The following is a 23,968-nucleotide window of genomic DNA, read 5'->3' as shown; positions in this document are numbered from 1 at the left end:
GTGTTCTGCAGAACCCTGGTGTCCCACAAGTGAAAATAAGTGTTCTAGGAGAAAATTCCATTAGAATAAGAATTAATATTTAAGCATTTATGAATTTTATTTAAAAACAATTTTCATTTGTGTTTGCCACAATAAGTGTCCCTGTGTAATGCCAGCTTAGCCAGAGAGTGGGGATGATGATGTCACTAGTCAGTGCTGCACACACCGTCTGTGGGGCGATTGCCTGTTATATGCCACCATAAATTCCTGCACTCACTCGCAGGGAGCATGGATCATTTTGGGGAGGCTTATGTCAAGAATATTCAGCTTTAAGATGTGCAATTCGTCAGTTGTTACCCTTCATCAGCACATACCTGTGCAAAACTGGGTTCTAGAATGATGCAGCAACAAAAACGAAATACTGTGCCAGCTATGCAAATCCAACTGCGCAGTATTAAACCAAATATAAAGAGAATTTGCCAAGAAAAGAAGAAAAAACACTCGTCACATTGAGACCTGCCAATATAGTTTTTAAGCTTTATTTTTGTACATATTACATGTGATATTTGTTTCTAAATATGTGCAGTTAAACTAAATGTTGATCTCATGACCTTGTTTATCATTTGTTTATTATCCTTACATATTTGTGGCCTATTTTTTCAGCTGCACAGATAAGACTTATTAGGGGTTCCACAAAATTCTTTCCAGTTTAAAAGTGTTCTGTGGCCAAATAAAATTGGGAAACACTGGCCTAATTTATCGAGACACCTTCATATGCCAGATACTATAGAAGGGCTCGGTTTAAAAACAAGAACAAAAAAAGGAATCTCTCACATTTATATTTATTTGGAACTTGTGGTCACGTCTTAATTAATGTAAATAGATTATAATCCTTTAAGCATTATATCCAAGCACACATACAGCACAGTACATGGTTTCCTTTCGTTTTATTGATGGGAACTCTTCTGAAATCATATCAAGCCTGTGTTTAGGAATTTACTGAGTATTGCAGTATATATACTGACACATAATAAACATATCAATGTTGCTGAAAATGCTCTAAGAGAATATAAACAAAGGTGTTTTCTATTTTAAATCTAAACAAGAATAGTGGCTATGTACCACTTACTTTTACTTTTCTTGAATGGAGAGGAGAGCTCACAAACAGAGATGGGGCTGGGCAGATTATCCACCTACAGAATTTTATACAAACAGAAGTTCACAGAAGATGTTAATGTGATGACCAAGGACTTTGTATAGAGCCTAGTACAGTGAGTATGTGATTCCTGCTGGAGCTTGCCAGTGATACTGCAATAAAAATCAGTAACAGAAATAAATAACTATGATATCTGCCCCTTGCCCCAGGGCCAAAGAGACTGGTGCCAGTGAAGAGAACACTGCAAAAACAGAACCCATTGTCTGCCATTCCCCAGGATCTGCGGAATTTAGCAACCATCTATCAGCTCCATTCCTCCAAAGAACCACAATCCCACTCTACGTTGAACCTCTCTAGTGCAGCACCCTCAGGACCTGACTGGTGCCGGACAAGAGAATTTGTCAGACCATGGGAGGTCATCTTGTCTAGCAACATTACCAACACTTCCACTGATTACTGGGCTCTTAGAAGACATTTTGTGGTAAATCACAGCTACATACCAGCACAAAACACCGAGAGCCAGGACTAGTGTCTATAAACAAACTTTATGGGACCACAGAAAACATGGCACCACACCCACAATAAGTGATCATCCAGCTAACTAAAACCATGTTGGATTACGGAGTTTGCCGGATGAGAGAGTGCCAGATTAGAGAGGTTCAAACTGTAGTTAGAAACTCAGTAAAGTAATTGTCAAGCGTTTCCTGATCACCCTTCTGCAGATACTAGGGATGTTAAACAGTTAACTGGTAAGCATACTGGTAAGCATGAGACTTACCAGTAGGCTTAGTGGTTAACTGGTCCTTGCTGGTGAACTCTACTGGCAGCCAGTCACACCAAGCCAGAGCAACCGCAGCCATGGAAGGGCCAGAGCAGTAAGTGGTAGGGCTGGGCAGTGGAACAGGCAGCAGGCCCTGAATTAAAATGGTTACCATTTTATCATCCCTAGAAGATACTAAGAACCTGGTAATTAAGATTTTCATATGTAAATATATATTGCTTCAGCACATGATAAACAAGGAAAGGGCTGTTTAAATACAGACTTCTTTTCCTCGACGGAAAATTTTATCTTCTGCTCAACTGAAATAAATGCAAATGACCATCATGGAAAAATGAAAGGTATAGGATCATTTTCTGTAATACAGTAATTTGTTTCTTCAAATGTCTTCTATGATGTAGGAGGCTGCATTTCAAAGATGACTGAATAAAATGATTAACAAAACATGAACACCTGAATTCTGATAGAAAGTGCTTAGTAATTTCTTGCCCATCATTAGAAAAAAAGAACGAACCACTATCGCACTGGATGAGATCAGAGCTTAACAGCCAACAGAACACACACTCCATCCCTGAGATCATTTTCCTAAAATAGAAAACTACATACGTTTCTCAAATTTCACATCAAGCCACTGCACAGCCCAAACTGCAGGGAACAGCTGAGCCAAGCCTGTCTTCAGGCTCAGGGAGTAAGCACCAGCAAACAAGAGGATTCTTTCACACCCCACATCTCTCACTTGCTATCTAAACTGACCAACATCCCTGTTGCACAGAATTTGTGGCAGGGCTGCTTATCAAGCTGTCTTTTCTTTGTCAAATTAAGACACATTGCCTCCGATTAGTGCGACTCCTTGAGTTCAAAATGACTTCATGCTTGGCTCAGAGTTCAATGTCTCTGTGGCAAGTGGCCAGTAATACATCTACTACAGCTCCTGCCCTCACTCCTTTTCTGTACTGACCTCGCCGGGTTTTCCCTAAAGGCAAACAAGCACAATATGAAATTAAGGGCCTGATGCTGTCACTGTTAATTATAAGCTCAAATGCCTTTTTAAAGAAATCTTTATAGAAGTAACTATTTACATAAGATGGGAAAATAAAGCCTTGAAACATAATGGGAGGGTGTATTTAAAAGGTGTAAAAAACCTGCAACTGAATTTCACTGCATTGTACAGACTTAGGTAGCACTAGTGAGGCCCTATTAAGAGGAAAGATCTGAAGACTGTTTGGAAAAACGTATCAGTTTCCCTTGCTAATGTTTTGCAAAGGACATTTGTACAATAACAATAGCTAGCATGTTCTGTGTGCTTCCTGGCAAACTTTCACAATACATGTTAACAATTTGCGTAGCCAAGACACAAAGAAAACTCCTTCAGACTACTTAGTAAGTAAAGTAGGACACAAGGTTTTAAAGGGGCCTGTCAAAATTGAAATCTAACCCAGTTCGAAAAATAAGTTAGGTTGTGCCACTATTAACCCTGCCCTTGAGACCACTGACAGATTCGTATGTACTGTGGCACGGCCACGGTTGCCCCTGGGTGGGCCTGCGTGTGCCCTGGCCCACCCACTTATCACCCAGGCCCACCCCCATCCCTACTCTGCTCCTGCCCCAGCGCTCAGATGTCCAGCTTTCTAGCCAGGGGCAGGGAGTGGGGGGCTTACCTAGCTCTGCCCACTCACATTCCTGGCGAGGTCTGGGGCTCACTGCCCTCTGTCCATCTGGTGCTCCAGGCACAAAGCCAGGTCAGGGACTAACCCTGCTCCTGCTGCCCAGCACACTTGCTGGGCAGCAGAAATGGTACATGGCAGCTCACCTGCCGCTGACTCAAAGTCACCAGCTGGAGCACTGGGACAGGGCCAGTTCTTGCAGCACCAAGCTGGATCCCAGGCAGGAGCGCACACCTGGCAGAGTCGGGTAAACCCCTGCAGCTGGAACTCACTCCCAGGCAAAAGCCCCAAGTGTAGAGATCGGGACAAGTCCCTGTGGTCAAACCCTGCTCCCGAGGCCCCTACAGCTTGACCCTCTTCTCCCTGCTGGAGCTGGGCAAGCCCCCGTTCCCTGGCCTTTACACCTAGCAGGAGCACATAAGAACACAAGAACGGCCATACTGGGTCAGACCAAAGGTCCATCTAGCCCAGGCTCCTGTCTGCCGACAGTAGCCAATGCCAGGTGCCCCAGAGGAGGTGAACCGAAGACAATGATCAAGCGATTTGTCTCCTGCCATCCATCTCCCGCCAGGCTGGCAGAGCAGGGGGGCAAACCCCCATGACCCGACTCCTTCTCCCCTGCTGGAGCTGGGCAAGCCCCACTGCTCTGACCCTACTCCCGAGCAAGCCCCTAACCCCACTGCTGGGAGCAGCACAGGTGGGGATGCACTTGTCTATACTTCCTCCCCTTTTTTCCAGTTTCCCTGACCAGAGCATCTATTGCCCCCAGGGGGCTGGAGAGGGGCAGAGGTGTCCCAGTCTGCCTATGCTACTGGTCTGTACGCAATCTTATTTTCCTACTTTAAAACATGTTTTCCTTCCCTCTTACTGTGCATACACAGAGGTGGAAAGCAACTGCCTACAAAAGGAGAAAACAATGAAACTTGTTACATACAGATTGGTGTCAAATGCACAAAGTAAACAAGCTGAAATAACTAGTCCTCTCCGATTTCTTTCCGTTACTATCTTAGATCCTAGCTCCAATTGTAACAGATTCAATACAGACACAATGTGATTTTTAAGGTGACAATTTCCCTTTAAAACATTGATTCATTTTTCAAACAGCCATGACACTGCCATAGAAAGACACAGAAATAAAATGAACTTAAAATAAGCTTTTTAAAAGATGAGGAAAAAGTTGAACAAGGAGAGAGACAAAACCCCTTTGCAGGGCAGTCCCAAATCTCCTCTCACTGAAACCAATGGCAAAAATCTCAAGCAATACTGATAGTAAAATGATTGGGACTATAAAATAGACATTTAGTGCCAAAGTAATAAGTATCTTTAAATACAATAGGCCTATATCTTTAGAACCATCGCTACTTAAGGAAATGGAGTCTTAGTACTTTATAGCCAATTTTCTTATTTTAAAATAGAATTTTCTGGTCCACAATTGTTATTATACAGACTTTGGTTACATTATAAGAACTTCAGGTGACTATTTCGACCATCAGGAGAGGGGACTTCATTACTCCACAAATGCCAGAGAAGTGAAGAAATACAGTGATGCAGTCAATTCACCGAAGACTTTTTGAATATGGACAGATGGGACATGGAGACTGAGCTCCCCTCCCAACACTACTAATAGCTATTATATCATGCTTTATATCAGAGCACAAAGTTTCTTTAAAAAAGTCAGTACCATTATCCTCATTATACAAGATGGGGAAACTGAAGCACAGAAGAGGAAGTGACTTGCCAAAGTCACCCAGTAGGCCAGTGGCAGAGTCAGGAGTAGAAGGCAGGACTCCTGAATACTACTCCATTGCTGTATCCACCAGCCCACACTAAGATGTATAATTCCAATATGTTATATTACATAACCAGTTATATTATGGACACAATTATCTTACATGTGGCCATAAAAATAAGCTATAACATAGAATTTCAGGAAAAGAAAAAGCAGGACCAACTGCCCCACAAAAAAGCAGGTCCCCCAAACCTCTGGCCTCAATAATGAGGACACTGTCACCTTTCAAGCATGCATAATGCTCTTCTACCGTAAATCCCTAGCATGTCCATCTGAAACAGGTCACCGTTTCCACATTAGTGAAAGGCGCTAGTTTCAAAGGACCATGTTCTGAATTCACTTAAAACATGGAGAACTGGGACAGTCATGGCTGGAAGGGAGGTTCTCTCTTGATCTGGAAAAGGTTCAGCCATGTGGCTGAAGACAGTCAGCTACGCAACAGCATAGGATGTACACAACGCTTTGTCCATCCTGCTCAAGAAATTAAAATATCATCCTTGTTCCCCATGATAAATTCCCCTTTCTTGGCAGCTTTTCCCAAATGCGTCTGTATCTGAAGTCTTGGGTTTGATTTTATAAAACACGACCTCAAACCCCCTTCATAACGCAGAATACTGCCTCTGCCGTATGGACCATGATGGTAATCAGTGCACCCTTGTAAAAGTGGCCCAGGCCCCTTTCTTTTCAGAGAGAAGCCTGAGTTTTAGACCAGGCACCGATTGAAGTTGGCACAAAAAGTAAACAAGGAGGAGCTCAACAACAGAACCCAGCCAAGAAGTATTCATTACTCATCATGGCAGTGCTGGGAAGGAGAGGAAGGGCAGCTGACCGAAAAGTCTCTGAGCTGATCCAGTTACTGCATCTTAGTAACACCCTTAAAAAAGACACAGTCTTCTCCCAGAGAACCATTTCATGTTTACCACCCTGTTCCTTCTGAGCAAGTTTTCTAATAAGCACCAATCCCCCCACACCCAAACTCTCTTTTTTCAAGTTTCCAGCACAAATCTACCTACCTACCTACATATAATATTCAGTACAGTCTCTCCACTCCCAGAGATCTGAGTGCTTCATCACCTTGAACGTATTTATTCTCATATCATCTCTGTGAGGTAGAGAAGTTCCATCATCCCTGTTTCATAGAGATGGCACAGAGACTAAGGCTGCATCTATGCTACAGCAATCCTTCAAAAGAGATCTGAAGGGAAAAAAAAAAAGCTTTCAAAAGATCACATCCACACACAAAAAAGCAGATCAAGAGATCAATCCGTACTTTTGATAGAAAGCATCCATAAAGCCCCTGCTCTTTGGGAAGAACGGGCTGGGGACCAAAAAATCAAGCACCATGAGAACTGCTCTTTCAAAAAAAGGCCCCCAGAAAAAGGCACTCCTCCTCACCTGCGAGAGGAAGGAGGTCCCCAGAAAAAGGCACTCCTCACCTGCGAGAGGAAGGAGGCCCCCAGAAAAAGGCACTCCTCCTCACCTGCGAGAGGAAGGAGGTCCCCAGAAAAAGGCACTCCTCACCTGCGAGAGGAAGGAGGCCCCCAGAAAAAGGCACTCCTCCTCACCTGCGAGAGGAAGAAGGCCCCCAGAAAAAGTGCTGTGTTCTTTTGATTTCAGCTCAAAAGAGCGCATTGTGTGCGTGGACACTCTGTGGGTTCTTTCGGAAAAGGCCCTGTTTTTTCAAAACAACTTGCTAGTGTAGATGCCACCTAAGTGACTTGGCAGTGGTCACATGAGAAGGAAACGGCAGAGCAGGAACTTAAACCCACCTTTCCTAAGTCATTGGCTATTACCAGAACAACTAGCTTATCACTCCTCTCCTGTTTCACTAACGGCTTCCACTGTTCTAAACAAATATTGCCTTCTGTTATACTGGTGCACATCTGAATTAATGCCAGTGACGCCAAAGGAGTTACTCTGGACTTTTGTGTAACAGAGCAGAATCTGACCCTAATGTGCAAATGAGGAAATGTTAAAAAGGGCCAGATTCTCATCTGATGTTAACTGGCAGGTACTCCAGTTTGTGCAAGTTGAGGAACTGAACCCAGCTGTTCAATATAATGATCACAAGAAACAGCAAACTTGTCTCCCTTCAGCTCCTTTTGTTCACAGGGAATTTCTGTTTTCAATCATTTACATAGGAAATCTAGTATTAGCTGACCCTGTCTCACCAAGGTTCGTTAAAGACCATAAACACCTGCCTTTGGGACTCTGTAACATAGACAATGCCCCTAAATGTTTGAATCAGCTTCTCACAGAAATGCTTTTATTTGTGCCAGACTCAGACTCCAAGATCTACGTGAGGAATCACAGAATTCCAGAACTGCAAGGGACCTCGAGATGTGATCAAGTCCAGTCCCCTACCCTCACGGCAGGAGCAGGCACCTTCTAGAGCAGCGTTAGGCAAGCTGCAGCCTGCAGCTGTTCACAGCATTCCAGCTCTTGGAGGGAGGGGAACAGAAATGGGGTGCAAATCAGTCACTTCTCTGCTCTGAAAGGGCTGGGAGGGTGGGGGGGAGGGGCTGGTAAGTGCAGGGATCGGGAGCACCTCTGCACAAAAGGCACGAAGGACAAGAGTTGATTGGGGGGTGGGGGGACCATGATGCCAAGGTGGAACCCCCGTGGGCCGTAGCGTGGAAGTGAAGAAGTGCCACTCGGGGTTGCCCATCCCTGACCTAGATCATCCCTAATAGATGGCTCTCTCTCATACTCCATACAGAAGGGAAAGTATTAGCTGCCGCTCCTTTTCCAGAGGCTCCAAGGGGAAAGGAACCAGACAGTAACTAAGCTGGGTATCTCTGCAGGAAATGTGTCAACATTCATAAAACAGAACAACTAGTAACAGATCACGTAGGGCCAAGGATGGAAATCCTTCTTCCAATTTTTTTTTTTAAAAAAGGCTGATCAAATTTCATGGTGATCATTGTGCTTGCGTGAACCATGTAGACTTTTAAATGGGATCTGAAACTTTGGTCTGTTCCTCCCTTTCCAGACGTCTCAAGTTCTTACTTTCCTGGTATTTCTAGTTTGCTATGTACAGTAGGTAACAATAGTCTCTCTTTAAAATAGCTCTCAATGCCATGTTGGACACTCTCCACCTCTGTTATGGATCAACTGGTATTCTTAACTTTGATTCCAAATCCAGTTCCATAGCGTTAATTTTTTAATGGTGCATCTTAAGCCAAACAAACCCACTGGGGCCTCTAACTACCTTTCCAACGTGAAAACTGCTTGTAATTAGAGAAAGCCCTGAAGCAAAATCCTGGATCAGAGCACCCGAGATGGAAATTTGGATGTGGATCCAGATCTCACTTTGCAGCCCTGCCCTATTCTTGTTTGTGTTGCTGTGCTCAACGAGTTTACAGATGTATGCAGAAGAGTGGTGTATCTCTGACAAGAGCGCTCATCCACTATAAATTCACTTGTAACTGGACCCATTGTTCATGGATTATTTTTAAGTTACCTTTTCTCAAACCACCGTAAAAAGACAAAGTTGGAGGTAATAGGTGGAGGAGGTTAGTGAGTCAGATTCACCATGACTAAAATGCTGATCCTTTGAAGAGCATTACTAACACATTTGAGAAAAACAACTCCTTCCGCCTCTCACCCCTTCCCCCACAAGTAGTAGCTTTGTTGAAACAAGCCAGGTGAAAATCTAAATGTCAAGACTGGTGCCTATCCTTTCTATATAAAAAGAAATATCTGGAAAAAATTTTAAGGTAGAATCCAGATGGTAAACCTCGTCAACCCTACAAGAAGTAGCACTTCATACCATTTAGAACAAAGGCCTTATTTTTCATTGTTCCTAAGTAGGAATCTTAGAAAATGAATACATTTTTGTATAAGGAAAATCCCAGATAATAATCCTCTGTGTACAGCTGGAGTTTCTGGACTTGTACTTTGTACTTTTTCTACATATTTATGGATGGATGGTGTCCATCATCAAGACAACTAGGGACAAACGGCAGCTGTTCAAATATCGGAATATATCTACACTTACTCCCATCAGGTGTGGAGCATATAATTATATTTCTGTGACTTTTCTGTAGATCCATAATGCAACTCATAGATACGCAGTGAGGAGGTTCAAGCTACTAAGAATTATGCAGAGGCTTACAAACACAAACACTAAGAAGCGTTCAAGTACACAGTTCCCTGATGCAGCAAAGATTCATACAGGAGCTTAACACAATACACTGAAGCCAAAGAGGGTACTTACAGTACATAACCTATGTGTGAATGTCTCTGAAGAGTCAGCGCCTCAGAAGTGTACAAATGATATTGAAGCAGGAGCAGAGAAGTAAATAGAAATGAAAATATTTTGCAGCAAAAATCCCTTCCAGAGCATAACTACCAACCTATCCATTTGAAACAAGCCCCAAGAATCCTCCTTTATCGTGGCTGAGTTATGACACTTTTACTCAAACTGACTGGTACCATGCCTCACTCTTAGTAGCCCCACTGCGAAAGAATGGAAGAATCTGACCCTGCATTTGTTCACCCTTGCAAAGCACTGTGAACATATGAAATACATAGAATTCTACACTATTGCCCATAAGAAATGGTGAGAGTCTGTGCTGGGCCTCTTAATATTAAGAGGCCCAGCACAGAATTCACAACTCAGCAGAAGACAGGGCCAAGACAGTTTTAAGCCACCATTGTGTCCTTCACTGACTGGAGCAGACACTTCATTCCCACTCACTAGGCCTGTCCCTAACATACCTCTTATGACCAGATTTATAAATGGATCCTGGATGATAATGTGATGTTATCGCCCTTACATCTTGCACCTGGAGAACTCTCCTATCTGGATCTGGAGGTCTTGGACTCCTTTTCTGTGTCTTCTAGCCTCTTTACCTGTAGCATAAGGGCTGGGGAGAAAGCTGAAATATTCACACAAAGAGCTGACAATAGCATTACTACAGGGTTTGGATCACTGGAATAGAATTCTATAGTTTATTTAAAATAATTCTCTACCCTAACATTATTATTTGTATTGCAGTAATGTCTGGTGAGGGGAGGGGCATTGTACTAGACACTGATCACAGGAAGACTATCCTAGCTGCAACAAGTACTTATCCAACAAAAGATAGATGTAACAAAGAAATAGGGGAGCACAAGGTAACAGTAAAAGAACTATGATTAGCGTAGTAAGCAGTGATCAGAACAAACCACCCACCTATCCATGGTCTAGTGCTACGTGTAAATCAGAGGTGAGTTTTAAGGAGCAATTTGAAGGAATACGTAATGAGAGGCTTTAACATATAAGGGCAACTTTGTCACCTCATTATCCTGGTTTCCATCAATCTCCTTCAGGACTACAGCAGCTGTTGCCGAACAGTTGCATCTATCAGGCACTGCAACAGGGAGGGCTGAATGCACAGTGTAACTCTTGCAATACAAACAGAGCATTCGTTTCCCCTACAGACTTAAGGATTAGTCAGCATGACAGTGAAGTTTTCCTTTTAAGACTGTGGTGTTCTTTTCCATCTGCTCTCCCAAGCTGCAGAAGGGCGGAGGTTAAGTGATCATGTTACCAAAATTTAAAAAAAAAAAAAAAAAAAGGATGAAAATATTTTCTTTAACAACTTTCTGCAGAATCTATCCAAGAAGCGGATGAAGGGCCCAACTTTTGCATCACCTAAACTGATGACATGACTGTTATTAAGAGACATGACCACTGGTTCAACATATTAAATGCTGGTGACTTGATCCTCCTCTTTTTGAGCCTATTAGTCTGTATCCAAGTGCGGTCAGGTTAAGATTGAATTACAGCACAAGCAGCTAGTTTCTGGGTCTGAATATGCCAGGCAGGGAGGGCTGCTGTTCCTCAGAGGAAGAGAACCTTTTCCAGAAAAACAAGGAAGATCTCTTTTACACAGAGTGTGGCTGCCAACTCTGAAAGAGGGGAGGGAAGAAAGAGTCCTGTAATCTGATGCATCTGTCTAACAAGGTCAAAAAATAGCTTTTTTTAAAACCCCACACTTGAAACCATCTCCCTCTAACAATGATCTGGAAATGCTGTGTTTCAAGAATTTTTCTGTGTTACGGTTACACAGAGAATGTTCAAATAATACAGAGAGTGCAGTTTTCTTTGCTTTTCACGTCTTCAACACAGTAAGAACACTTCATATTTTACTCATGTATTTTTTTTAATATCAATCATCTGGCCCCATGGCCTACTCGTAAAGCCCAGTGCATGTCGGGAAAAAAGGGGTTGATTCCCACTCTGCTGTCTCAGTCCCCACATTGCTGGGGAAGTGAAGTGCTCCAGAGGACACCCATATCTCAAAGAAATGCAGCTCAAAATTATCTTCTCCAGCTTGGCTGGTGGAATCACAGGAAGAATGCAAGGACTTACAGCCAGATAAGAGAGTAGCAACAGGCATACAGATTCTGTGCAGTCAAAAGCACTAAGAGGAAGACTGTCTCATGGCCTCCAGCCTCTCTCTGGGGTGATGGGTCCTGCCCTGTGCTAGATTCGCCAATGTGCCTATAAAGCACAAGACAGACCGCAATTTTTATCATTTTGTAGCACAGATGGAAACGAACAGTAGTATTGCTCCACATGCAGTCTTCTGAAAGTAGATGGCCAGAAGTAAAAGTCACATGCACTTTCACATGGCATTGCCAAGCATGATAGCCTTGTTTGGAAGCTTAGAGTTCATGGTCTTGACATTAGTGCAGGTCAGACAGGCTGTGGGCGGAATACTTCAGACTACAAGCTATTAGGGGCAGGGACAGTCTTTTTGTTGCATGTTTGTATAGCAAATGAGATCTATGACTGGGACTCATGGGAATGACAACATTACAAGTAACAACACTATATGCTGAACCTCTCTAGTCTGGCACCCTCAAACCTGACCAGTGCTTATCCAGAGAATGTGCCAAACCACAGGAGGTCAATATTGTCTAGCAGCATTATCAATGTTTTCACAACTTCCTGGGCACTTAGAAGACATTTGGGTTAAATTAGAGCTAAATAATAGCACAGAATACCAAGAGCCAACACTGATGGCTATAAACAAACTTTTTAGGACCACAGGAAACTTGGCCACACCCATGTTAAGTGGACATCTGGCTAACTAAAATCACACCACGCCACAGATGTTGCTGGAAAGGAGGGTGCCAGACCAGAGAGGTTCAACCTGCACTAAGTTTTTACAATAAATAGCACTCTTTGCCAAAGGTTGGTTGGTTTGATCATTTAGTTTGTTTTAAAAACAACCCCGGTATTGGTACATTTCCAGACGTGATATTCTTGACAAGTAGCAACTGTTCTGAAATAACTATATAACCTGAACATAAAGAGATGGGTGAAGAGGGAGACTTCTCCTATATTCCTGGGGGAGCTGAAGGCACATTTATTCCAGGGAAAAAAGGCTGGGACAGTGAATCTCAGAGCCTGGATCTACTGACTCGGGGTGGCACTACAGGATAAAAATGTTCTGGTGTTCCAGCTTGGGCTGGAGCCCAGGCTCTCAGATTCTCTCCCCAAACTACTTTTCAGAGCCTGGGGTACAGCCTGAGTCAGAACATAAACACTGATATTTTTATCCGTATAGCACGAGCCCAAGGTATTTGACCCTGGCTCTGAGACTCACTGTTGCCAGTCTTTTTCTGTGGTGTAGACATTCCCTAAACTGTGCTAGGCCTGATTCTCCTCTTACACTAGTTTTACACAGTTATAACTCTGACTTCAGTGGAGATGATCTTGAATTATACAACCTTGAAAGTAGAATCGGGCCTCATGTATTTTTAAATACCTAGTACTGTATCTTACTAAGCTTCCAAATGTATTTATACTTCTGGGATGTAATTCTCTGATATTCCAGTCTCTAATCAAGATTTTAAATAATTATCTCAAGGCAACACTGTTAATCACTGCCTAGGATATAAATAACATATGCTGATATTTGAGGAGAATGTAACAAAATATGTACTTTTCTGGGGTGTTTTAGGGGAGTGATATGGCCACTGCAATTTTATACCCATGTTTCATTTTTAGCAAAGTTTATTAGCTCTTACACAGACTGAAAAAATGTTTTGTTTGGGGGGTTTTTTTGGTCAAAAACTTTAACAATTTCGTTTGTCAGTGAAAATTTTCAGTGGACTACAATGAGAAACAAGTAAAGCAATCATGTTCAAAACTGGAGCGCAAGATCAATTATCTAATGGTTGTAGCAACATACTGTATCTGAGAATTACAGCACTCACAGGAATGATTGTGTTCAGGAATGTACACTGGAAGTAGAAGATGGGTTCAAGATGTTTCTGAACAGGCTAAATCACATGCAGATGTACATACAGCATGTCCAGTCAAAATGATTTAAGGCAGAAACAAGCACAGGAAAAATTGATGAAGAAAAACAAAATCATTCAGTAATAATTAACATACCTTGCAGTGACACCTGTTGCCTTCCATGATAAGAAATCTGGAAGATCAAAGAAGTAGCCTGCCTTTTCCCAGCAAGACACTCTCAAGTTCTGACAGAATTTAAAGAGAGAAAGAGGCATGAGTTGCAGTCATAATCTGACTTTATTTTTAATAACAATTCTAAGTCAGCTGCCAATTACCTAAAAAAATTACAGTATTTTTCCTAATGTAAAACTCTAATCATGCAGCTCTTCAATCTGTGACTACTCCATTGATTATAACTGTTCGGTCGTTCCACTTGCTGGAAGGTGCTCATGAGATCATAGTTTCCCAGCATTTGGGTTTACAGAGGTATCCTTTTCAAAAGGACAATGTGAAGCCCTTTAAGTTTACCCTACTAAAATCAACAGCACCAATTTCCACTTTGGAACTCTGCAGTATGAGTCTGCTTTTTAGTTCAAAAATGTAAGGAGGAAAATAAAATAAATCAAGAGCAATAACCCAGTTACGTTCTAGCACATAGCCTCTGCAGGAGTACAGTCCCTGCAGCCCCAGGACTATTGCATGGTATTGCTAAATTACTAACTCCCTCTCCACCAGGCTTGACAATCTACAGAGATGCCCAGACTGCACTGTGTGGAGCACTGGTGGTCCATAGATCACTTGCTGGTGATCTGCAGAGAGGTGGGCTGTTCATGTGATGCCAGCTCTTTGATACCAGTTTCTAAATTTCAGAAGATGACAGCTAAAATTAATGAAATATTTTCCTCAGTATTACTTTTCCATGTAAGCAATCATCGTACTTGCCATCAAGACGTCAAACAATAAAGAATGGGAGAAGATGCGGTCTGGACAATTGTCAATGGGAACAGAGTTTTCCCAAGAGTTGTTCTCCATCGCATATAAAAAAATCCAACGCGTCTGTGAAAGGCGGACATATAAATAGTGGTAGTTTTTTAACGTGCTTTTACACAAATGCTAGGAGTCTGTCTAATAAGATGGGTGAACTGGAGTACCTTATATCAAAGGAGGAAGTTGACATAATAGGCATCTCAGAAACATGGTGGAATGAGGACAATCAGTGGGACACTATCATACCGGGATATAAATTATATCGGAAAGACAGAACAGGTCGTGCGGGTGGCGGAGTGGTACTATATGTGAAGGATAATATAGAATCAAATGAAGCAAAAATCCTAAAGGAATCAAAATGTTCCATAGAATCATTATGGATAACAATTCATTTCTCTAATATGAATATGGCATTAGGAATATATTACCGACCACCTAACCAGGACAGTGATAGTGATGCTGAAATGTTAAGGGAGATTAGAGAGGCTATCAAAATAAAAAACACAGTAATAATAGGAGATTTCAATTATCCCCATATTGATTGGGTGCATGTCACCTCAGGACGGGATTCAGAGATTAAATTTCTTGATGCCTTAAATGACTGCTTCTTGGAGCAGCTAGTACAGGAACCCACAAGGGGAGAGTCAATTCTCAATCTAGTCTTGACTGGAACGCAGGATCTGGTCCAAGAGGTAACTGTTACTGGACCGCTTGGAAATAGTGACCACAATATAATAACTTTTAATATTCCTGTGTTGGGAAGAACACTGCAGCGGTCAAACACTCTCGCATTTAATTTCAAAAAGGGGAATTACACTAAAACGAGGAAGCTAGTTAAACAGAAACTAAAAGGTAGAGTAATTAAACTAAAATACCTGGAAGCTGCATGGAAACTGTTTAAAGACACCATACTAGAGGCCCAACTTAAATGTATACCCCAAATAAAAAAACACAGTAAGAGACCTAACAAAGAACCACCATGGCTAAACAGCCATGTTAAAAAGGCAGTGAGAGAGAAAAGGGCATCTTTTAAAAAGTGGAAGTCAAATCCTAGTGAGGAAAATAGAAAGGAACATAAACACTCCCAAATTAAGTGTCATAATATAATAAGAAAAGCCAAAAAAGATTTTGAGGAACAGCTAGCCAAAAATTCAAAAAACGATAGTAAAATGTTTTTTAAATACATTAGAAGCAGGAAGCCCGCTAAAAAAGCAGTGGGGCCCTTGGACGACAAAGATATAAAAGGAGCGATCAAGGAAGACAGTGCCATTGCGGAGCGATTAAATGATTTCTTTGCTTCAGTCTTCACGGCTGGGGATGTTACAGAGGTTCCTAAATCTGAGCCAGCCTTTTTAGGTGACAAATCTGAGGAACTCACTCAGATTGAAGTGACATTAGAGGAGGTTCTGGAGTTAATTGATAAGCTGAATAGTAACAAGTTTCCAGGACCAGACGGTATTCACCCAAGGGTTCTGAAAGACCTCAAATGTGAAATTGCAGAGTTATTAACAGTGGTTTGTAACCTATCCTTTAAATCCACTTTGGTACCAAATGACTGGAAGACGGCCAATATAAGGCCAATATTTAAAAAAGGCTCTAGAGGAGACCCTGGCAATTATAGACCGATAAGTTTAACATCAGTACCAGGCAAATTAGTAGAAACACTAGTAAAGAATAAAATTGCAAGGCACGTAGAAAAGCACGAATTGTTGGGCAAAAGTCAGCATGGTTTCTGCACAGGGAAGTCGTGTCTAACTAATCTATTAGAATTCTTTGAAGGGGTTAATAAACATGCGGACAAGGGGCACCCAGTGGACATAATATACCTAGATTTCCAGAAAGCCTTTGACACGGTCCCACACCAAAGGCTTTTATGTAAATTAGGTGGTCATGGGATAGGAGGAAAGATCCTTTCATGGATCGGGAATTGGTTAAAAGACAGAAAACAAAGGGTGGGAATAAATGGTAAATTTTCACAATGGAGGAGGGTAACTAGTGGTGTTCCCCAGGGGTCAGTCCTGGGACCGATCCTGTATAACTTGTTCATCAATGATCTAGAAAATGAGGTAAGCAGTGAGGTGGCAAAGTTTGCAGATGACACCAAGTTGTTCAGGACAGTCAAAACCAAAACAGATTGTGAAGAACTACAAAAAGATCTCAGCAAACTGAGTGATTGGGCAGCAAAATGGCAAATGAAATTTAATGTGGGTAAGTGTAAGGTAATGCATGTTGGAAAAAATAACCCATATTACACGTACTACATGATGGGGTCAAATTTAGCTACGACAGATCGGGAAAGGGATCTTGGAGTTATAGTGGATAGTTCTCTGAAGACATCCATGCAGTGTGCAGCGGCAGTTAGTAAGGCAAATAGGATGTTAGGAATTATTAAAAAAGGGATCGATAATAAGACAAAAGATATCATACTTCCCCTATATAAAACTATGGTACGCCCACATCTTGAGTACCGCGTGCAGATGTGGTCTCCTCACTTCAAAAAAGATATATTGGCATTTGAAAAGATTCAGAAAGGGCGACTAAGATGATTAGGGGCTTGGAACGGGTCCCATATGGGGAGAGGCTAGAGAGACTGGGACTTTTCAGTTTGGAAAAGAGGCGATTGAGGGGCGATATGATAGAGGTGTATAAAATCATGAATGGTGTGGAGAAAGTGAATATAGAAAAATTATTTACCTTTTCCCATAACACAAGAACTAGGGGACACCAAATGAAATTGATGGGTAGTAGGTTCAAAACTAATAAAAGGAAATTCTTCTTCACACAGCGCACAGTCAACCTGTGGAACTCCCTGCCCGAGGAGGCTGTGAAGGCCAGGACTCTATTAGGGTTTAAAAAAGAGCTTGATAAATTTTTGCAGGTTAGGTCCATAAATGGCTATTAGCCAGGGATAAAGTATGGTGCCCTAGCCTTCAGTACAAGGGCAGGAGATGGATGGCAGGACATAAATTACTTGATCATTGTCTTCTGTTCTCCTTCTCTGGGGCACCTGGCATTGGCCACCGTCGGCAGATGGGATGCTGGGCTGGATGGACCTTTGGTCTGACCCAGTATGGCCGTTCTTATGTTCTTATGTTCTTATTAAGATGTATTATATATCATGAAAAAAGTGCAAGAATCACTGGCTTACAATATATAATAGCCCTGATGAGCGGCCATTGATCAATCTATCAAAGTCTAAGTACAGTAGTAAGAAAAACCATTACCATAACGTTGTGCTGCCAAACCCAAGTGTTCAAAAATCATGAGTCAGGCCTTAAAAAATCATAAGTTGGCTTTAACAAAAAAACCCACACATTTAAAAATTTAAATTGGGGGTCTTTTTATTTGCTTCTTTCTTTTTAAGATGTTTTCCCCAAAAGACTTGAAAATTGTTTTATTCAATGACAGCTGAGATTCTCATGTAACTACATGACTCCAGGAACTGGGACTGCATGTAAAAACTTCAAATATTAGGAGACTCAGAATAAAATCAGGAGAGCTAGAGAAAGTGATAATGCTTAAAAATAGTCAAGAGAAGGAGGAGGTTGCAGGTTGCACAGAGGTGCTTTGGCAGAGCCGTGTTAACTTTTAGAAATGCCATGTATCTCAAAAACTGTAGTAAGCCATAAGTAACAATATCAATAATTATAATTGCCATTTTATTATTTGTATTACAGCAGCTTCCAGCTTCCCCAACCAAGATCAGTATGCCATTGTGCTAGACACGTACAAACACAGTAAAATATAGTCCCTGTTCCAGAGAGCTTATGCTCTAAATAAATATAAAAGGTACTTCCAGTTTAACCAACTTTGTGTTCAGCACAGAACAGAACTACTAACATGGAAGTCAATCTTCCAGCAACATCTATGATCTGTCATGATTTTAGTTAGCCGGACAACCACTTATCAGGGGTGTGGCCCAGTTTCCCATGGTCCCATAAAGTTTGTTTACAGCCACACAGGCTCTCAGTGTTCTCTGCTATCATTTAGCTCTAATTTATCCCTAAATCTCTCCTCAGAGCCCAGTAAGCGGTGGAAACGTTGCCAATGCTGCTTGATAATATTGACCTCCCAGGCTACGTCTACACGTGCAGCCAACATCGAAATAGTCTATTTCGATGAATAACGTCTACACGTCCTCCAGGGCTGGCAACGTCGATGTTCAACTTCGACGTTGCTCAGCCCAACACCGAAATAGGCGCAGCGAGGGAACGTCTACACGTCAAAGTAGCACACATCGAAATAGGGATGCCAGGCACAGCTGCAGACAGGGTCAACGGGCGGACTAGCGCTTCCGGGGCAACAGCTAGCCGCTCCCTTAAAGGGCCCCTCCCACATACACTCAGCCTGCACAGCACGCGGTCTGAGGAGCCATATAGGCACACAGACCCCGAGCGCCGCAGTCATGGACCCCCAGCAGCAGCAGCAGCTAGAGGTCCACCCAGCCCTCCTGGCAGGAGCAGGGCTTGCCCTGGCTCATGCCATGTTGGGGGCAGCTGAGCACCTTCTTGCCCCAGGGGAGGAGATGCCCCCAGGGCAGCAGGGCTGAGCCCCTACCCCTGCAGCACCCCGCTCCACCCCCCGCCTCACACGCCGGCGGCTGTGGAGCTACCCCACCAGCACCGACTGGTGGGAGCGGCTGGTGCTTGGGGAGTGGGACGACGACCACTGGCTCAGGAACTTCAGGATGACCCGCCAGACATTCCTGGAGCTCCGCCAGTGGCTCACCCCCACACTCAGGCACCAGGACACTGCCATGCGGCGTGCCCTCCCTGTGGAGAAACGGGTCGGCATCGCTGTCTGGAAGCTGGCCACTCCGGACAGCTACCGATCCGTGGGGCAGCAGTTTGGTGTCGGAAAGGCCACCGTCGGGGCTGTCTTCATGGAGGTAAGAGAACCCACAGGGGGAGGCCAGGCCAGGGCAGGGGGGCCAGGGCAGGGCAGGGTAGGGCAGGGCAGGGCAGGGCAGGGGGGCCAGAGCAGGGCAGGGCAGGGCAGGGGGGGCAGAGCAGGTCAGGGCAGGGCAGGGCAGGCCAGGGCAGGGGGGCCAGAGCAGGGCAGGGCAGGCCAGGGCAGGGCAGGGCAGGGCAGGGGGGCCAGGGCAGGGCAGGGCAGGGCAGGGGGGCCAGGGCAGGGCAGGGCAGGGCAGGGCAGGGCAGGCCAGGGCAGGGGGGCCAGGGCAGGGCAGGGCCACGCACACCCTGCTCATCCCTCATTGGGGCTGTCCCATGTGCTTTCTCTGCAGGTCGTGCGTGCCATCAACTCCATGCTCCTGCACAGGCTCGTGAGGCTGGGGGACCCACAGGCCACTGTCGCCACCTTTGCCACCCTGGGCTTCCCCAACTGCTTTGGGGCTCTGGATGGGACTCACATCCCCATCCGCGCCCCGGACCACAGTGGCGGCCGATACCTCAATCGGAAGGGCTACCATTCAGTCGTCCTGCAGGCCTTGGTGGACAGCCGTGGACGGTTCCAGGACATTTATGTGGGCTGGCCTGGCAGCACCCACGACGCCCGGGTTTTCCGCAACTCGGGCCTGTGCCGCCGGCTGGAGGCGGGGACCTACATCCCCCAGCGGGAGATCCCTCTGGGGGACACCACCATGCCCTTCTGCATCCTCGCGGATGCGGCCTACCCCCTCCGGCCGTGGCTCATGCGCCCCTACATGGGCCACCTCTCCGCCAGCCAGGAGCGCTTCAACGAGCGCCTGAACCGTGCGCGCCAGGTGGTGGAGCGCTCATTCGGCCGCCTCAAGGGACGCTGGCGATGTCTCCTCACCCGCCTGGATGCCAGCCCCAACAACATCCCCCAGATTGTGGGTGCCTGCTGCGCCCTGCACAACCTTGTGGAGAGCAAGGGGGAGAGCTTTCTTCAGGGCTGGGCCGCCGAGGCCACCAGGGCACATGTGCAGCCACCTGCTGCCCCCAGTCGGCAGGTGGACCCAGAGGGGACCCGGGTCCGGGAGGCCCTGCGGGCCCACTTCGAGCAACAGGCCGCGGGGTGAACTCTGGCCACGCCCCCTACTGCCCGCCCCTTCCTCCCCCACACTCCTGCCCCAACGCCAACACCATGGAGCACCCCACCACGCCCCCCCCCCTTGTCCAGGAGAAATGACAGCACGAACTTGTGGGTGAACGTAAACGATTTTTTTGTCTTAACGAATTTTTTTTTTTTTTTTTTTTAAAAATAAATATCTGACACAGAAACCAAAAAGAAGGAGGGACAAACGTTCAAGCAAATCAAGATGGGCACAAATAAAACAATACAACCACAAAGCAAATAAAAAAGTGTGCATCAACAAAAAAGCAAAGCAGGGAGGAGAATGGGGCGAACTATTTACAGAGGGGGGACGGGGCAAACAGGGGCACCAAAATAAAGCAGTCCAACAAAAGTATGTCCAACAAGGGGGGGGGCCACGTCCCGGGCCCCTCGCCCCTACAGCCCAGCAGTGGGCGTGCCCGGCCGGGAGCTCCGCCGGGCCTGCAGTCTGGTCCGCGGCTGGGTGGGAGCGGGCTGCACCGGAAGGTAGCGGTGCCGGCGAGTCTCGGGTGGCTCCAGGGGTCCCTCGGCGCGGTGGCCCTCGCGGGGAGGTGGTGGGGCGACGGCGGACGGCCCGGCGACGGCTGGAGCAGCTGGTGGTGGGGCTGCAGGAGCGGGCAAGGCGGGCGGTGGCTCAGCCGGCGCGGCATGGGGGGCCAGGTAGTCAACCAGCCGGTTGATGGTCTCCATATAGGCCCCCCATGCCTCCCTGCGCCAGGCCAGCGCCTGCTCCTGCAGCCGGAGGTGCTGCTCTGACACCTCCAGCTGCCGGCGGAGGATGGCCAGCAGCTGGGGGTCCGTGGCCGCCACCGGTAGCAGGCGCGGGGTCCGCCGTCTGGCCCTCCGCGGGGCCGGTCGTTCCTCGGCCGAGGGGCTGCCCTGGAGCGAGGGTCCCGGAGGGCTCTCCAGGACAACCGAGGCCTCGCCAGCGCTCTCTTCCGGTCCTTCGGATGGTGCAGGTGCAGGACACAGGAGAGGAGGGGGGAAAGAAGAATGGAGACAGGCGTTAGTGTGGGCCCCGAGCCGTGGCCTTTGTTCCCCCCGCCCTGTGCTGCAGGTTCCCCATCCCCGTCCCCGGGAGATGCTGCTGTGATGGATGGGGTTCAGGGGTCCCCCTGCCCTGCACCCCGTCCCCTGGTGGGAGCGACTCTCACTTCACCCCGCAGGGTCTGAGAGCAGGAGAGCTTTCTTAGGCCACAGATGGCCAGTTTCCGGCAGGAGTGACAGCACCAGCTGTCGGAAGAGACAGTCCTTCCAACCCGTCGTGGGGAGAAGACCCCAAGGGGGGCCCCTCTGGGATGCAGCTTTCCCCCTCCTCAGGCTGGCTGCCTACCAGCTCTCCCTTCCCCTAGCCTCTACCTGTGGCCCCCGCCCTCGCCCCCCAATTCCAAGCCAGCTCAGCTCCTCCCTCCTGTTTGCTCAGGGCAGAGGTGTCACCTGCCAGCTTTAGCGCCAGGATCCTCCTTTGGCCCTGGGAGCTCCTCGGCTCTGGTGGCTCATGTGTAGCCTGAGTCTCCCTTTGGCACTCCCCCCACTCCATCACATGCTGCTGCTGCGGGGTGTCCCACCCCCTCCGCCCGGGGGCCCCTCGAGGTTCCGCTCCCCCCTGGCCCGGGGATGGGGCATGGCACTGTCATGCAGGGTGGCGGGGGGCAGGGGCTGATGGCTGCAGTGCTGTGAGGGCCATGGCCCTAGTGTCCTTGGGGCCATGGCCATGTGAGCGTGTGGGGGGCCCTGGACACATCTCTGTTCCCCCCGCCCCTCAAGCCCCAGGGTGTCCACCAGAGAGGGGTACCTACCTGTGGGTCCGCTCCCATGGTCTGGAGATCCCCGGGGGTCAGAGGCCTTGCTGCTGCTCCGGGATGGCAGGAGGAGGATCTGCAGGCTGGATTCTGCGGAGGAGGAGCCCCCCTCCTCCTCCTCCTCCTGCCGCGATGTCCCAGGGATGGCCTCCGGGGGGAGCCCCTGGGGTGCGGGGCTTGCCTCCGGGGCGGAGTCCGTCTGCAGGGCCTGCTCGGGCTCGTCAGCCGAGGTGTCAAGGGTGGCCGGAGGGGAGGAGGTGTGCCGGGAGCCCAGGATGTCCCTGAGCTCCCTGTAAAAGGGGCAAGTGACGGGGGCGGCCCCAGATCAGCTGGCCGCATCCCGGGCCTGGGCATAACCCTGCCGCAGCTCCTTGACCTTACTGCGGACGTGGTCAGGAGTGCAGGCAGGGTGACCCCGGGCAGCCAGGACATCGGCCAGCCGAGCGAACGCATCTGCGTTCCGCCTCTTGCTCCCCATTACCTGGAGCACCTCCTCCTCGCTCCAGAGCCCCAGCAGGTCCCGCATCTCGGCCTCCGTCCAAGAGGGGCCCCGCTGCCGCTTCCCAGACTGTGTGGCCCTCTGGCTGCCCTGGCTGCCCTTGGGGGGGGTCCCCTGGGGGCGCTGGGGGGGCTGCTGGGCAGCCATGGCTGGTGTCAGGGGCTGAGGGCTGTGCAGGCTCGCCGCGTGTGCAGGCAGGAGCCTGCACGTTGCCTCAGCCTCCTGCAGTCAGGGCGGGGGAGGGGACCTTTAAGGGGCCGCTCCACGCGGCCACCAGTGAGCTGAGGGGCTGGAGAGAGCATCTCTCAACCCCCCAGCTGATGGCCGCCATGGAGGACCCGGCAATTTCGACGTTGCGGGACGCGGATCGTCTACACTGTCCCTACTTCGACGTTGAACGTCGAAGTAGGGCGCTATTCCTATCTCCTCATGAGGTTAGGGACTTCGACGTCTCGCCGCCTAACGTCGAAGTTAACTTCGAAATAGCGCCCGACGCGTGTAGACGTGACGGGCGCTATTTCGAAGTTGGTGCCGCTACTTCGACGTAGCATGCACGTGTAGACGCAGCCCCATTGTCCAGCAAAGTCTCTTATTCAGCACCAGTTAGGTCCCAAGAGAGCTGGACCTGTATAATCTTTTGCCTACTTTTGTTATGTGATTGAGTCTATGTTATGTGAGTCTATAATGTCAATAAGATGAGAAAATGAAATTTCAGGAAATAAGATGTTGCCAGGTAAATAACAATAAGAGTGTCACTTTCATTCTGGATCATCCATCTCTATATTTTCTGTGGTTTCGAGCCTACTGAGCTCCCAGAAGGTACTTTACTCCTACTGATCTCCAAAAACAAAAACTTCAAATCACAGACTTTAATCAGAAAAAGCATTAGTATTGGATGCCTATTTCAGGCCACTTTGCTTGCAGATGGATAGTCATTAATTGGCCATTTGCCTCTAAGGGCAGAATTTGTCCCTTTATATTTTAATTAAAAAGGTCTGTCAGCTTTGCTGTTTTGACAATATAAACAATAAGC

General features: G+C 46.7%; 1 protein-coding gene across 13 annotated transcripts in view; it reads right to left on the bottom strand.

The window, feature by feature from the left end:
* The window catches only part of FGGY (FGGY carbohydrate kinase domain containing), a 478,496-nt gene that overhangs the window by 151,438 nt on the left and 303,090 nt on the right, over positions 1–23,968 (bottom strand). For 10 of the 13 annotated variants that reach the window (XR_012646580.1, XR_012646582.1, XR_012646581.1 and 7 more), the window contains one exon: positions 13,765–13,853. The exons of 1 other annotated variant lie outside the window; for it this stretch is intronic. Coding sequence is in view for 8 of the 12 variants with exons in the window: in XM_075002919.1 (XP_074859020.1) it covers positions 13,765–13,853 (89 nt within the window). In the remaining 4 variants the exon portion in view is untranslated. Of the gene's footprint in view, positions 1–6,383; positions 6,430–10,649; positions 10,749–13,764; positions 13,854–23,968 lie in introns of those variants that run through there. 2 more of the 13 variants (XM_075002925.1, XM_075002926.1) reach the window with 2 other exon arrangements.

Source organism: Carettochelys insculpta, chromosome 9 (genome assembly GCF_033958435.1).
Source record: "Carettochelys insculpta isolate YL-2023 chromosome 9, ASM3395843v1, whole genome shotgun sequence".
Classification (NCBI taxonomy): domain Eukaryota; kingdom Metazoa; phylum Chordata; order Testudines; family Carettochelyidae; genus Carettochelys; species Carettochelys insculpta.
This window is presented reverse-complemented; position numbering and strand designations above follow the sequence as displayed.